Below are 16,009 nucleotides of genomic sequence, written 5' to 3' on the forward strand. Positions count from 1 at the left end.
TATTTCCGAGAATTCACCGCCAAACACATGGTGGCAAAGCGATATAACTCCAAAATCTAACCGAGAGAGATGCGGGAAGGTGACCTGGTCTTGAGGGAAGTAGTTCTAAATGCATAGTAGGGATGATATTCTTTCCTGAAAATGCTTCTTTGTTGGACTTCATAGTGAAGATCCTTACCACTCTTCAGGTCAACATCTCTTATGTTGGACATCACACTGAAGGTCCTTGTCGCCCCTCTAGGCAACATTTCTTATGATTGACTTCATAGTGAAGATCCTTGTCGTCCCTCTAAGTAACATCTCTTATACTGGACTTCATAGCCAGAATCCTTGTTGTCACTCTAGGAAACATATCTTATATAGAACTTCATAGCAAAGATCCTTGTTGCTCCTATGGGAAACATCTCTTATGTTGGACTTTATAGAGAAAATACTTTCCACCCATATGGCCAACATCTCTCATGATGGACTTAATAAGGAAGATCCTTGTCTCCCCTCTGGGCAAAATCTCTTATGCTAGACTTCATAGAGAAGATTCTTGTCGCCCTCTTGGCAACATCTCTTATGATGAACTTCATAGAGAAGATCATTGCCTCCTTCTGGGCAACATCTCTTATATTGGACTTCATAACAAAGATCCTTTATGCCCCTCTTGCCACCCCTCTAGGCAACATCTCTTATGCTTGACTTCATAGCGAAGATCCTTGCGGCCCCTCAGGGCAATATTTCTTATGATGAACTTCATAGGGAAAACCATTGACACCTATCTATGCAACATCTCTTATGTTGGACTTCATAGAAAATATCTTTGTCGCCTCTCAAGGAAATATTTCTTACGCCGAACTTCATGGGGAAGATCATGGGCACTCTATAGGATAATGCAGGTAAGCTACTTTTACCTGAAAGACTTAGTGTACCATCGGGCAAGACATGACTTAAGAATCACGCTTAAGAGGAGTGACAAACATTTAACTTTAGAAACTTGATAACAAGTTTTTCTTGAAGGCTCGATGGAGTTCTCGCCCAAGTAGGTAAAATGCCACGTTTGAGGGATTTATAATCTCATCAGTCGAGCTATATACAATTATGCATGGAAGACTTAGATTCTCCAGGCTAACTAAACTTTCGCTTGAGGGACTTAGTGTCTACTTAGGCGGGAAATGGCTTAAAAATCACGCCTAAGAGGCGCGATAAACATCCAACTTGAGAGACTTGATAACAAGTCTTGCATGAAGACTCGATGGAAGTTTTCTCCAAGTAGGTAAAACGCCTCGTCTGAGGGACTTGTAGTGTGATCAGTCGGGCTATATACAATTCTACCTAGAAGACTTAGATTCTTCATGCTAAATAAACTCTATCCTAAGAGACTTAGTGTCTCCTCAGGAGGGACATGACTTAAGAATAACGCCTAAGAGGTGAGACAAACATCCAACTTGAGAGACTTGATAACAAGTCTTGCCTAAGGGCTTGATGGAAGTCTCACCTATGTAAGTAAAATGTCTCGCCTGAGGGACTTATACTATCACCATCTAGACTATATACAATTCAACCTAGAAGACTTAGACTCTTCGGGCTAACTATACTCTCTCATGAGGGACTTAGTGTCTCTTCGAGGCGGGACATGTTTTAAGAATCACGCGGCGCGACAAACATTCAACTTAAGAGACTTGATAAACAAATTTAATATTTCATATTTTTTCTTAATGTCTATTATTTTTGTATAATGCTTGTCGATCTATGAAGTGCGGATAAGGTCTCATAGGTTTAGACCAAGGATAACTTGTGATTATGCTTTGTAAGACATGATAGTTTATAACATGATATATGAATTTAACTTATGTTGAGAGCTGATGTTAGATTTACACCTAAATAATCGTCTATCATGAGTTAGAGTCTAGACACAGATCTAGACATGATATTCACATATATTGTTGAAACACAATATTGTTGTATTGTTTATTAGTTTGAGAGATTGTCTAATAAACAATACGACACATATTACAATGTCTATTATACTTATAACTTGCTTGTTGATATATGAAGTGTCGAGAGGGTCTCATAGGTCTAGACCAGGAATAACTTTAAAGATATGATCGTTTATAACATGATATGTGGATTTAGCTTATGTTGAGAGGTGATGTTACATTTACACATAGATAATCATATATCATGAGTTATAGTCTAAACACATATCAATACATGATATTCACATATATTATTGAAACACAATGTTGTTTTATTGTTTATTAGGTTTTGAGAGTTTGTCTAATAAATAATAGACTCATATCGCAAAATTAATTCTGACATGGACTAATATTATTAAGCATAATGTGATAATATAGATTGATGGTTAAAATAAACATAACTGATCCATTAATATATATCATACTCAAATATTTGATTAAAAAAACACAAATATATTAACATCCACAATAATATAGGAATTCATAAAATCTTTATTTTCTCTTTCTTCCTATTAAATTTCACTCCTACCAAACAACTAAATTTTCATCCCATTTTCCACTCTCTTTCCATCTATCGTTCTGTCCTAATCCTAACAAAACACAAATCAAGTTGCACATTTTGTTTGTAGGGTGTCCCAAACATTACACCACTCCTCTTCCTCTTCCTCTCAAGTTCAAATTTTGATAAAACCCATCTCGCAGTAATAGCCATTACAATTCGTGTATTGAACTGAAAAATGCTTCCTCAGCGAATGAAGAAAGCTGTTACCGATAACCCTAAAAAACTTGCAAACCTGATCGATCTCGTTAACCTTCCTTCCACTCTCAGAGACTTCGTCGGTCAATCTCAGACTTCTCGATTAACCTGTTTCATGCGCGTTTGGTCCTACATCAAAACCAACAATCTTCAGGTTCTGTTTAATTTTTACAACTTTATGTAATTTTGATTCACATCAAAGTAATTTCCTGTATACGAATGATTTAAAGTTATTGTTATTATTCTGTTTTCTTAATTCAAAGGGGTTTACTTTGAATTTGAAACCTTGCTTTTCAAATTGATACTTGTTTCACTTCTTAATGTGTGGAGTGGTATTGATTGGAATGGGGCTGGGATATTCAAGAACTTGTAGTTCTGACTGATAAGGGAAGAGGGTGAGAAATGATAGGAACAAGAGTGAAATGAAAGTGGAGAAACCCTAACACTGTTTTGGTGTTTTTCAATTGTGAAATTCCTAAAGTTCTCCCAACAAAAAGTCCAAACATTTAAATCTTTAGGGCTCTTATGGAGCTATCTCGCTGTAAAAGCTACTATAGTACCGACCTGAGCTGTTTTAAATTTTTGGTGGCCATGTGTAGGTTAGCCATGGTACTATTAAGAGGCCCTATTTAACCTCATTTTAACAATCACAAAGATTTTATGAGGCCCTGACAAATTTTAGGTTATGTGCGGTAGCCTGCCTTGCACGCCCTCGAACTCTCTGCGATCGTGTGTCCTTTAGTAACCAAGGACCTTTTCACTAACCGCCATAATCTGCTATTGACTGCGCTGATGCATTAGTAAGCATTGGTTTAGGCTAGTCTAAACCTGGAAGAGAAACTGTGTTTTATAATGTCCTTTGTCTTTCGAGTCTTTATTAGTGTATTAGTGTGAGATTGTTTTTAAAACTATGCTAGTGGAAGAAGGTCATTAACTTTTAGAGCTCACTACTTTGTAATCTGGATCTTGTTTGAACCATGCACTATGTTAGACCTCATTAGGAATTTCTAAAGTCAGTTATGTGGAAGTTATGTTTTCATGTGTGATGTTTTTATGATGTGTTACAGTTATGTGTGAAGTTTTGATTATATGTTTATAGTTTTATGTGTTTTGTGAATCATAATAAATAGGGCAGTTTGACAAAGGGACGGGGACTCAGTTTTTTGTTTAAGGATTGAGAGGGAGATATCCAAGCTCTCTAAACTTGGGATTGGGAGGGAAACCGTGTATTATAACGTCCTTTGTATTTTTAGTCTTTCTTAATGTATCGGTGTGAGATGGTTTTTATAAATATAATAGCGGAAAGTCGGGCACTAACATGGCAGTCTATTCGCTTTTCTATTACACACTTAATTGTATGGCTATTTATTGTACCTGATATAAATTTTTTGGCATGTATCAAAATCAAATAATTTTGACAAATAAGATCAAAATAAGCTCCTTGACATTTTTCCTATTGCAATGCAATGTAAACACACTCAACATAATATTCCCCAATAAAGAAGGCCTCTTTCTGATGTTATTGAGCAGTTATATGTTTTTTTTTATTAAGCTTACTCATATGTGAAGTTATGAGTTTATAAAATGCGTGTATCCAGTTTCAAGTTTAAGTTGGGGGTTACCGCCATATTTTCTATGGTGTCTTGGCTTTGGTGTATTTATTTTAGTATGATTAGTAAGTTCAATTGATTGACTAAAAGATGGATTGTTTCTTTGCTTGAGCAGGATCCAAATAACAAAAACGTGGTAAACTGTGATGAGAAATTAAAAGGTATTCTACTTGGGAAACCTCAAGTTGAGTTAGCAGAACTTCCAACACTTATCAAGCTACATTTTCCGAAAGAGCCCAAGTGATGATGCATGTAATACGAATCAAGATGTATGTCTTATAGGAAATGGAGAACATGCATACTCTTCCTCATGATGAGTCTCTCAATTGTTTCCGGCATTTCTTCCCCCCCATAGATTCCGCACCAACATTAGTATAGGAACCTAGCAGTAGAAACACCAAATTGGCAGTTTTCTTTGTTGTGTATGAATGTATTAGATTAATCTTATCACATGTGATCCAATTTAAAAATGTCCTGTTTCGCTGCATGCTTTTGCAACTACTTATGTTGTTTTGAAGAAATTTTCTTGTTGGGGTTGTGATTTGGTCTGCATAAATTGTGTATATTATTATCATTTAAGCTGAGTCGTTTTATTTTTCCTTAGGATTTGGAACCTCTGTAGCGGCTGCAGAACTATTGCATCCAAAGTCTCTGCAGTCGATACAAAGGATTCAGATAATCCCGGTACCCTCTTACATCTCCATATGCACTCTTTGTCGAGAATCATCTTGAACATGCAAGTTGTGATTTCTTCTGAACTCGATTATGCTATGGCTTCTCCACAGTATGCATGAGTAGTGTCGACCACAGTTACGATAAGTAGATTGTATGCATTGCAATCGGTTTAGTAAAAATTTGATTGCTTCATGTTTCTCCCAAAAGCATGAAATTTCATAGGCCAAGTGCTTGGCACTCTTTGTTTACTAGGAATGAAACCCTTCCTCATTTGTAAGAAATCTATGTGTGTTTATTATTTAGAGGTCAAGTTGTTTGCTTAAAACTGCATGAGGGTTTATATCATGAAGAGATTTCATTAGGCTCAAGAGATAATCTCGATCTCACACAACCAAAAGTTCTTGTTCAGCTCTTTCTAAAATAGCCTTGAGTTTTTTTTTTTTGTAAGAACTTAAAAAATATACACGATGTCGGAGGTAAATTGTTGAATGATTTGGAGTAGGTTTCCTTCATAGTTATTTGTGAAGAATAAAATATACGATGTTGGAGATAAATTGTTGAACATTGTATGATCACACATGTGGATTTTTGTTTGTACAGTAGAAACTCTTTAAATTAATAATGTCAGGACTAGATAAATTTATTAATTTAGAGAGTTATTAATTTATCGATAAATTAATAATTATTAATTTAAAGAGTTTTTAAGTAATTATAATGTACATACCAAACAAAAAGAAAAATTAGTTTATGCCTCTTAGAATTACGTTGCAGCGATTTTGAACTTTAATGGAAAACATACAACTATTGAATCATATTTCAATAGTGTAATATTATTTTTTCAGTTTCTATGAATTATTAATTTATGATTTTCTTAAGACCAAAAATTATAAAGGGATGTCATGAAAAGTTATTATCTTATTATTTTATCGAGTTTTTCAATTTTTTACATTGGCCCAAATCGGGACCCGACAAATTTATTATTTTAGAGAGTTTATTAATTTACCGAGTATTAATTTAAAGAGTTTCTACTGTAGTTAATTAAAATTGGATTGTTCCTTGGTTGGATGAGCTTTACTCTCAAAGAAAAAATTCAAAGCCTTGAAGAAGGATCTCAAGTGGTGGAATAATAAGTGGTGGAATAATGAGGTTTTCTTTGATTAGGTTAAGATTAAGGCGGTGCCGTAACTGTATTAAAATTGGACACATTATTCTCAGCAATGAGGAATTAACATACCACCCCAAATTAGACCGGCCATCTCCCACATTATGTGTTATTTCAAAATTAACTTTGAGACCGGCCATCTCCCACATTATGTGTTATTTCAAAATTAACTTTGCATAAGTTAGTGGTGGGTGAAGAGTGACTTTTTCGGTTGAATTTTTAAAATTTTCGGTAAAAATAAAAACAAAATTTTGTACTATCATAAATTTTAAATTTTCGGTACATATTAGAATTTCAAATTTGTGGTAATGCAATAATTTTTTTTATTTTGCAAAAAATATTGAAAATTTTGAAAAATTCAATAATTTTTTTAAAATTTCCGATAAAATCTCATGAAAATTTCTAAACATCCGGGATTTTTTTAAAATTTTGTGATTTAAGGTAGGAGTGGCAAAACAGGTCCGGCCCGCAGGGAAAGTCCGTTTTACCCGCTTTTTTTTCGCGGGGCTGGGCAAGCTTTTAGGCCCGTTCCCTTTAATTATTCCGTCCCGTCCTGTTTTTTGCGGGCTTTAACGGACATAAACTTTTTCATACAATTTTACTATTTTTAGGCCTAAAAGATTCAATGTCCGTGGACTTTTCCGCCCCGTCCTTATTTTTTGCGGAGCGGGGCAAGGTTTAGACCCGCACTCTCAAATATGTCCGCCCCGCTTGTCCCATTTTTTCGCGGGACGGACCTAAACGGGGCGGCATGCCCGTTTGCCCCCCTTAATTTTAGGCAAGAATATAATGGGTTAAATCATATCTTTGAGAGGTGGCATGTATAATTTGATGGGTGGTATGTATAAATCTCTTTAGTCATGTTACAAAATTCACCAAACCAAAAAAATAGAAGAGTAAAATAATAAATTAACAAAAGTAAAAGATTAAAAAATGTATTGAAGGCTTAATATTAAATGACTGGAATATCAAAAGTGAAAATTAAATACATTATATACAAAGATAGCTTATGACTATTCACATAAATTAATTAAATATGCCAAATATTTTTTCAGTATATGTAAAAATTGTAAAATGTAATATTCTAGAGAGTTTTTTATTAAATAGTTTCGGAATTGAAATTTAAGTTTTTAAATAAGTATGAATGTGATGTCTCTGCATAACTAACAACTAAACTGACTTAACATGTACTCACTAACATGTACTTGAGTACATGACACAAATTTATCATATTTATACGGTGACCTATATAATAAAAAATAAAAATAAAAAATATTTTCGTTTTAAAATAGAGTATTAGTTGATAATTTTATTACTATTTTACTCAGACCGAATAAGAGATTATGAGATTATTAATATTCTTTAAAAGACATCTTTACCTAGATTTTCAAATCTAAAAGAAAAATACTTAATACTCCCACGTTCCATATCTTTCTTTTCTTTCTTTTTGGTTATTTTTCTTTTAATTTCATCATTGAATGTAGATGTAGAATGATAATAATAAAGCTTCTTCATTGAAGAAAAAAAATCTCTTCTCAACAATTAGAGCCATGATGGTGAAGTCATTACATCGATATACACCACATGATACACATATATGTCACAAAGCATGTACATAACTATGCTGATATGTATGCATTCTTTCTTCCTTATCATTTCTCTTGCAAACTTAACCATATGGATTTCTAAAAGACTTTAACAGATTAGGAATATCATGAGCAAGCATTTCATCCACTGCTTGTATCGTTTTCGGTTTCAATTTCTCAAACTTGTCAATGTTATAACCACTCAAAATTTCTTTAAAATGATCAATATCAGGAAAGTCTCCGGCTGGTAGATGGAACTCTCTTTGTACCTGTAATAGATGTATTTCAATTTTCATTCTCTTTCTCAATATCATAACATTTTGAGAAATACAGAGTTGGTGGATTCATTCATATATAATATACCTTTGCGAATTCGTCCTCCAAATTATCGATGAGTTTTTGTTGAGCTTTAGCTTTCCCCATCATCGCAGGCATTTGCTTCTTTAGATGACTGATAATATACGCGTGTATAATGGCTGCTCGAGCTCGTTTTACAAATTCATTGATCTACATTATGTATAAGTGTTATAGTTGAGAAGATCATTACTATAAAAAAAAAGTTAATCAAATGAAAAACTCACTTTACGATCACAAGCCTTCTTCGGTATGTCTTTTAGATCTGCAAGAAGGTCGTCTTGTTCTCTTTCGAAGAGTTCATTGCCAAGTACACCGTTGACACTATTATTTCCTGGCTTGTCATTGAAAGAACTGCCAAAACAAGTCAAAGGATCAAAGACAGCATTCAAGATAAGCACTTATAAGATAAGCATTTATGCTATAAGCGTTTCCTATTTATTCAAAAATTGGTATATATGAAGTGACCTACCCTATATACACTCGCATGACTTCTGGAACATTGAGCACCTTCCCAAGCGACCACATTAGTGCACCATAAATTCTCATTAACTGCGACGTTAGGACACAATCACATTTACAATATGCAAGTAAGATTTCCCTATTGATGTTGCCAAAGATTTGTTAAGTAAACAAAAAGAAGATTAATGGCTTATGTTATCTTACTTGTTGAGTATCAACTTGATCCGCCTTGTTCAAAACCACTCGAATTTTATCATCGTGTCCGTGTAGGGATGAAATCACACGTTTGAACTCGTCACTTATATCAAGTTTGTGAGGATCAAATAGAAGGAGTATTAAATCAGATTTAGCGGCAAACCAAGATGTAACACCCGTAAAATCATATGATCTTTGCGACCGTTGCTTTTCTCCTGATAGAACTCCTGGACTATCCACAAATGTAATGTGCTCCAGTAACTTCGGACAAATGAGATAAAGTAAGCTCCAAATGAAATTACTCATTTTTTGGGTAAAATTCTGTAGAGAGACTTACAGGATGAGGCATTTGAGAACACTCAAATTTGGACAAAAAAGCTGTGCCAAAAGTCGTAAGACCGCTAAATGGCATGTCGGCTTGGACAGCAACAGTATTACCGGGAATACTTCTCTCATCAGGTCCCGACTGCGTACATAAAAATCACTTCATGATATTAAACTTGGCACTCAAGCTATCTTAGAAATCAATTTAAGATCTAACAGCTGAAAATTTGTGACCGTCTTCTAAGAATCTATCCGCAGTAATTGGTAATCGAGAGTAAAAGATTTCATACATACCATGACAACAACAAACCTATCGGTTGTTGGTTCAGGTCCAATATGAGCTCCTAATGTCATAAATAGGAAAACAAGCAAATAAAATCTGTATTATATATTGTATATCACTCGAGTAGAAATTGAAAATGGTTCAAACAACTTGCCTGGATAACTACTTTGAAGCATATGTTTGATAAAAGTTGTTTTCCCTGTTGAGTATTGACCCAAAAGCATAACCATAGGTTTGCAATCAAAATCACTATTTGTCTGCAAGAATTCAATGCAAAAATAAGTGAATACTTTTGTCAATATTTAAAACACAGCCATAACACGACGAAGGGAAAAAAAGTTACACGAAATCACCAAGAACCGTGTACTAACCAATAAAGGAGATACAAAATCGTTGAATCGATATGCGACTTCTAAAGGCTTCAACTTCTGTATGTAAAGTCTCTTCAAACCATCGATAATTGACGTCACAGAGGAACCAGACATCTAAGGACATAATGCACAAAGTGTAGAAGTGAAAAATCTCTACGAATGCATTTGACAATTTTTTTCTCTAAAGTTATCAATAGCAAAGAATTCGCAAAGAATATAAAGAGCATATTCAGTCCTCAAGAATATGTCTAGAATAATATCAGAAACCAAATTAGAACGATATGAGAAAAAGGCATATTTTGTTAATCCGAAACAAGACAACAGTAACAAATTCAGAGTAATAATACTGACGAAATGTGTACCTTTTTTGCTGACTTTGCAGTAAACCACTTATTCGAGGGCGGTGGCAGAGTACTAACTGCATTATTGCAAATTAAGTGAACATGGAATTTCAAGAGAAATGAAACCAACCAAAATCAATGTGAAATTGTGAATGACCTTAGCCAATAAAATGAGAGATATATATTACCATTATTATCTTTTTGTTTGCGCTTTTTCTTCTGTAGAAACAAAGCCAATTATGTACCGATAACTACTTTAATTAAATCAGCTTAAATTATTAACATAAAAATGAAAATACTTACCGCAACTAATGCATCCAAACCTTCCATTATTGGTGGTTTCACATCTCTCAAAACTGAAATAGAAGTTAAGCTTATGTAACAAAAACACTCATTGCAATTCTATAAAGCGCCGACGCAGAGACAAATATCAGACACAATATTGATACTAACACGTAGATGTAAGTAATAATTTAAGAAATGTAAGTGATTGGATGTAACCAAGTATTCTAGTGTCATGGTTGAGACAAAACATGGCATGTGTCGGGCACTTGAAACGCCTTCATTCTGACGTGGCGGTGCTACGTAGTTGCAAAATCATTAACTAATAAAAAACCTAAAGATACAGAAGTAAGAGAACTTACTATCACCAGTTAGAAGATCATGTGTTATTGTGTATCCATTTTGCGCCAAAGAAACAAGCTACAATTCAAATGTGTTAAGAACAAGAAACCGATTAGTATCAAGCTTTGATAAAACAATGATTCTCATTTTAATGAAAAAAATAACCTGCATAGAAATGACAAATTCTTTGAAACCAAGATATCCTTCTCGCTTTGAATCTGCAATCGCCCACACCTTAGTTTGGTAAGGGGAGCACCAAAGAAACAATTTAGATTCAAGGAAGAAAACAACAGGTGCAGAAAAGGAGAGACTAAACTGTCAACTTGGACAATGCACAAACTAAGCGCGTGTTTGTTTGCACGACAAAACATGCCACAGACGCGCATCGAGCTAAAGCTAAAATTTCTAGTTTCTGAATTCACGGCAAAAATGGCGTTGAAACGTACATTTTTTATTCTAAATGCCAAACCATACACTTACTAAAATAAACAATTCAAAACCTGCTTAAGATCTTGCCGAGACACATTCGACATGGCGAAAAACTTCGACGCTTCATTCCCAGTAAATCGACCATCACCATCTGCATTAACAAAACAAACCAAATTCCCAATCATCATAAAAATTTCAATTATCACATGCATTTATCATATCCCTTAATAAAAAGCAACACAACACCATAGAAATTTCAATTTATGCAAAAGTAAAAAAGGATTGAAATTAGGTTTAAAGATGAACCTGCGTCTGCATAATTGAACCACTCTTGATAAAGGTTAAGATTCTCTTTCGAACATGATTCATTTGGAATTGTATCAATTTCCATGACACGCATGAACAAAAATCAATAGAATGAAATTGAAAATTTGGATTTTTTTTTTTATGATTTCTGTGAAAGAGAATTGAAGAGGGATTGCAAAATGCAGAGAGAGGTTAATTGATCAAACGAGAAGAAGGGGTTCCATTGTGGAAACAAGAAATGGCGCAAAATTGGTGCTTTTTATTATTAACGAGAATCTAGAACTTGAATTCTCGTTAACAGTTAGACACGTGTTATATATATGAGGTAAAAAGTGTATGTGTGTTTTTCTTTTTTGGTTTTAAATTGGGTATGGTTTTGGGTTGGTAATATTATTCATACAACTCATTGCATCTTTCCTTTTACCACATGTTATTGTAGTATACCTTCAAAGCATATAGCAAAAAGGTTAATGTGAGCTTTGTCAAATGAGTTTAAGCACAATCTTGTATGACTTTTGATGCAAGTTTTCTATAATGATTCCTCAATTATGAACCTCATCTTATTCATTTGAATCTTAAATTCTTATTCATAACATTGTGGTGATTAAAAAGATTAATATATTTTAAGTTTATCATTTTATCAACTAATACTCTTGTGGTTCGAACAATAGTTTTTCAACCTCTTCATGAAACTTGTGATAGATAAAATCCAAGTTGGATAACCCAAGCCCAAGTTATTAGGATTTATGGTTGTTATTTAGTATACAAGTTAGTTAGTTAATTAGTTATATATAAATAGATATCATGTAATTCAATTTTATCATTCAATAATATCAATCATTATTTCTTTATTCTCTCTTTCTCTCATCACTAAAAGTGTCTCAAGCACTAACATATTGGTGTTTAGAACTCTAATTAGGTTTGTGATTGTTTTTTCAAGAATCACATGTGTTTTTGAGATCGTAGGTTGTTAATCAATCACCGCAAAGATGAATGGTACTAATGGCATTCCGAATTCTATTTCAATTCTTGACAGAAAAAATTGGAACCGATGGAGCAAGCAAATGAAGTCCTTGTTTGGTTTTTATGAAATCCTAGAAGTGGTCGAAAACGGTGTTCCTGAGCTTGCTCAGGATCCAACAGACGTGTAGAAAACTGCACACAAGGAGACGAAGAAGAAAGATTGCAATGATGTGTATTGCATTCAGTCGGCGGTAGATTTGGCAAATTTTGACAAGATCTCTCATGCTGAATCACCGAAGTAGGCATGACATATTTTTGTCAAGTACTATGAAGGAGGTGAGAAAGTCAAAGTCGTTAAATTGCAGACTTTATGTCGACAGTATGAATTGTTGCAGATGGGAGAAGATGAAAAGATTCACATTTTTTCCTTCCTCGTAACAGAGTAACACAAACAATAAGGGATAACTATTATTTTGAAATTTGGGATTGAGAAGATTATATAGCCAAACTAAAAAATAGGGATTACAAATTATCTTGTACAACCCACATCCATAGAACCTGCGATCTAGATTATGAGATGTCCAGACAGTCACAAGTGGTGAGTCCAACCCACAATAACATTGAATCCTTCTCCTTGAATGAGAGAAGTTGCTTGAGATGCTAACAGAGATTCAGATGCCATCAAACTGATTTGGAAAGAAAACGAAATTGGATAATGGAAGGAAAAAGATTGATGAACATATTTGAAAATGAAATTAGGTATTAGGATGAAGAACTAAACGCAAAAGGGAATGAGTTTCACTTATTTTTAAGTCATTGCACCATCTCTTGTAAATTTGACTGAAGAGGATCTATGCCCCTAATTTGACTTTTCATATATTTATTTTGATTATCTTTAATAAATTATAAAAATTATAATTATAGTAATAATATTTGTATCCAACATGTTTTACACAAACTAGGTTAAATAAAAAAAAAAAATTGGTTTAATAATATAATGGTTGAAATTTCACTTCTCTCGAATGTTCTCAAATTGTGAATAATGAGATGTCCTTATAATAAAATATATCTTAGCATATCTGTCAAGTGAATATCTTAATGCTATAATACCATTTCATTATTGTAACATAATGTTGATTACAATATTAACAACAGGAAACAAAGGAGAAAAAGACCTATTTCTATCTTCTCATCCATTCTCAAAGTAAGCAGCCGGTAATTGAGTTCAACAACTCTAAGATAAGTGGCTCACAGACAACATCTATTTATATTGTGCCATGATACATAACCTATAATGAAATCAAATAGAGATTCTTCAAGAAATGCCTATGGTTTTTCCAAGCAGCCAAAGAACTAGTGATAACTGAATACCAAATATGGTGTGGAGTGTACTCCTATCCAACATGAATCCATATACAGTAATTCCTGCCTTATTGTTCTCAAAGTAATTTACTGCACAAAAAATATCAAAAATAGTTCTTCAAACATGTTTATTTATTTACTTAAAACACAAGAAATCACAATTGGGTGTGAAAAATTTACCAAGAGCTTGTCTTTTCTGATAAGAAATAGTACTGTAAGAATATGATGCAATCCACTTTGTGTTATCAATTTCATCTTCTTCATCACCAGCATCATCAGCCTCCGATTCCCCATCCGTTCCAACCCTAGGATAGATTACTTCGTGAGAAATCTGAGCCGATAGTCTTCCACCTTCGTCCGCTCCATCAAAAGAATCTAACGTCGCACAAACATGCCACTTGGCAGCTAACCCTGTGATCGCTTGTGCTTTGTGTGTTATCTTTGTCGCACTACGGAACATTATGGACAGTGCAGAAAGTAGCGTTACTGAACACAGCTGTAACAAAGTACAAAAAACTATCGTAACAACTTGTTTACATTAATACATAAATATAAATAAATACTGTCGACAAATATTGTACTCAGAACCTGCAATTTACAACTTGAGAAAGCGATTACTTACCACAAGCTCACCGGTTTTGTAGATACTAAGACCATATTTAGCCTTAGTAGTCTCGAGCAAACACACAAACTGGCTTCCAGTAATCAATATAAGCGCGAATAGAATAAACCGTCGGTATCTATGACTTATGATTCTCAAATGCCTTCTGATCCTCAGGTGTTCCGACATCACCGATTGCACGTCCGAATCAACATGAAAGTACGTGGCGAAGTCTTGTAGCCGTAGGATCTGAAGCTGACAGATCAAACGGAAGAGAACGCAAACGAGGAATATGACAGTGGTTCGGTACAACCATGAGCAGAGTTCTAATATGCAAGCTACTGTATCACTGACATACACATTTCCTAAGAATGAAATATGTGATCCTCCTGATGAGTACCACCAGATTTTGTATGCAGACATTGCTATAAAACATGGACCCGCAAAAACCGAAAGGAGCTTCAATGATCTCTGTGTAATAAAAATATGAAAGTTATATAAGAAAAATATTGAAACAATTCTCGTCTAGCTCATTTGGTAGGCGTGACATCCAACATCAGAGTGGGGAGTTCGAACTTGCTACATCTATTACACTAAATTACTAAAAAAAACTATATTGAAACAAACAGAGAAAATTTCACAATTGGAGATAATAGAGAGAGGGAGGAAACTAACATTGAGTTGTGCCATGTAGTTCATTCGAACAGTCTCGCTCTCATCACAAAGCTTATCCAAGAACAAGAACCTCCGAAGCCCATACTTTCTAACAAACGACGAAAGGCACAAAAACGACAGCGAAGCAACCGAACTCAGCGACAGCTGAACGACAGCGTCGTACGGCCGGGAGTGTCTGGAATCGCAATCCGGACAGGCGATAAAGAAGTGCGAGGCCGCGGGAACGGCCAGCGTGAAGATGAAGAAGACGAACCAGGAGAGAGTGGCGGTGAAGGCGTTGGATTGATCGACGCACATCCAGCGGAGGTAGCATCGGAAACTGTAGAGCTCGTCGTTTACGTGGGAGAGGCTGCGACTGTATTTGCCTTTGTTTTTTATGTTGGTGTTGGTGGCTTGTAAGAGTGATTCTTCTGTGAATCGGGTTTTGGGGGTGGAGGGTTCGTCCATGGTGAGAATTTGGGAAAATATTGGATTGATGAAGGAATGAATTGGGGAATGGAAATGATTTGATTGATGAATAGAAATTTTGTGATTTGTTACTTGTTGTGTTTGTGTATCTGTATCTGTGTATAAATAGGTTGGCCATAACTTGGAAATGAATTTGGGGATTTTGTTTTATTTTAATGGAAAGTTGTTAAACTTCTATTTGTATTATTGTTATAAGAAATTTAGGCCTAACTATTAAGTAATTTTTTTACAAAAATACTAATTTTGGCCTAATTGATTTTTACAAGCAAGAAGTACTAGTTACTATACTCTTTTTAACTCTTCTATTATTTGCATCTTTTTGGTGTTGTTAAAGTTAGACGTATATAACATTTATGTATGTATGATATTTATTTAAATAAATTTAAAATAATTAATAGCATCTATATCTAACATATTAATAATTAATAAATATCTTTTATAATAATTTATTATCATAATTTTAGTAAAAGTTTATTATCATAATTTTAGTAAAAATT

The 16,009-nt window shown here is 34.2% G+C and overlaps 3 protein-coding genes across 3 annotated transcripts; 1 reads left to right on the forward strand and 2 right to left on the reverse strand.

The window, feature by feature from the left end:
- Positions 1-2,561: 2,561 nt before the first annotated feature.
- Positions 2,562-4,852, forward strand: LOC131656566 (upstream activation factor subunit UAF30-like). The gene is made up of 2 exons (XM_058926257.1): positions 2,562-2,875; positions 4,447-4,852. Exons 1-2 carry the CDS (start codon positions 2,702-2,704, stop codon positions 4,573-4,575), a joined length of 303 nt encoding a protein of 100 aa, XP_058782240.1. The 5' UTR covers positions 2,562-2,701; the 3' UTR covers positions 4,576-4,852.
- Positions 4,853-7,660: 2,808 nt separating this feature from the next.
- LOC131656567 (EH domain-containing protein 1-like) lies at positions 7,661-11,678 on the reverse strand. The gene is made up of 16 exons (XM_058926258.1): positions 11,444-11,678; positions 11,209-11,288; positions 10,874-10,942; positions 10,729-10,786; positions 10,388-10,440; positions 10,273-10,303; positions 10,106-10,161; positions 9,744-9,857; positions 9,527-9,629; positions 9,384-9,433; positions 9,103-9,231; positions 8,775-9,026; positions 8,581-8,660; positions 8,336-8,462; positions 8,118-8,261; positions 7,661-8,023 (listed from the first exon to the last, which is right to left on the reverse strand). The coding sequence occupies exons 1-16, from the start codon at positions 11,535-11,537 to the stop codon at positions 7,838-7,840; spliced, it is 1,626 nt and encodes a 541-aa protein (XP_058782241.1). The 5' UTR covers positions 11,538-11,678; the 3' UTR covers positions 7,661-7,837.
- A 1,808-nt stretch (positions 11,679-13,486) lies between these two features.
- LOC131656568 (uncharacterized) lies at positions 13,487-15,633 on the reverse strand. The gene is made up of 4 exons (XM_058926259.1): positions 15,045-15,633; positions 14,391-14,840; positions 13,949-14,264; positions 13,487-13,858 (listed from the first exon to the last, which is right to left on the reverse strand). Exons 1-4 carry the CDS (start codon positions 15,489-15,491, stop codon positions 13,722-13,724), a joined length of 1,350 nt encoding a protein of 449 aa, XP_058782242.1. The 5' UTR covers positions 15,492-15,633; the 3' UTR covers positions 13,487-13,721.
- Between the last annotated feature and the right edge of the window lie 376 nt (positions 15,634-16,009).

The sequence above is a fragment of the Vicia villosa genome, linkage group LG3, assembly GCF_029867415.1.
Source record: "Vicia villosa cultivar HV-30 ecotype Madison, WI linkage group LG3, Vvil1.0, whole genome shotgun sequence".
NCBI lineage: Eukaryota > Viridiplantae > Streptophyta > Magnoliopsida > Fabales > Fabaceae > Vicia > Vicia villosa.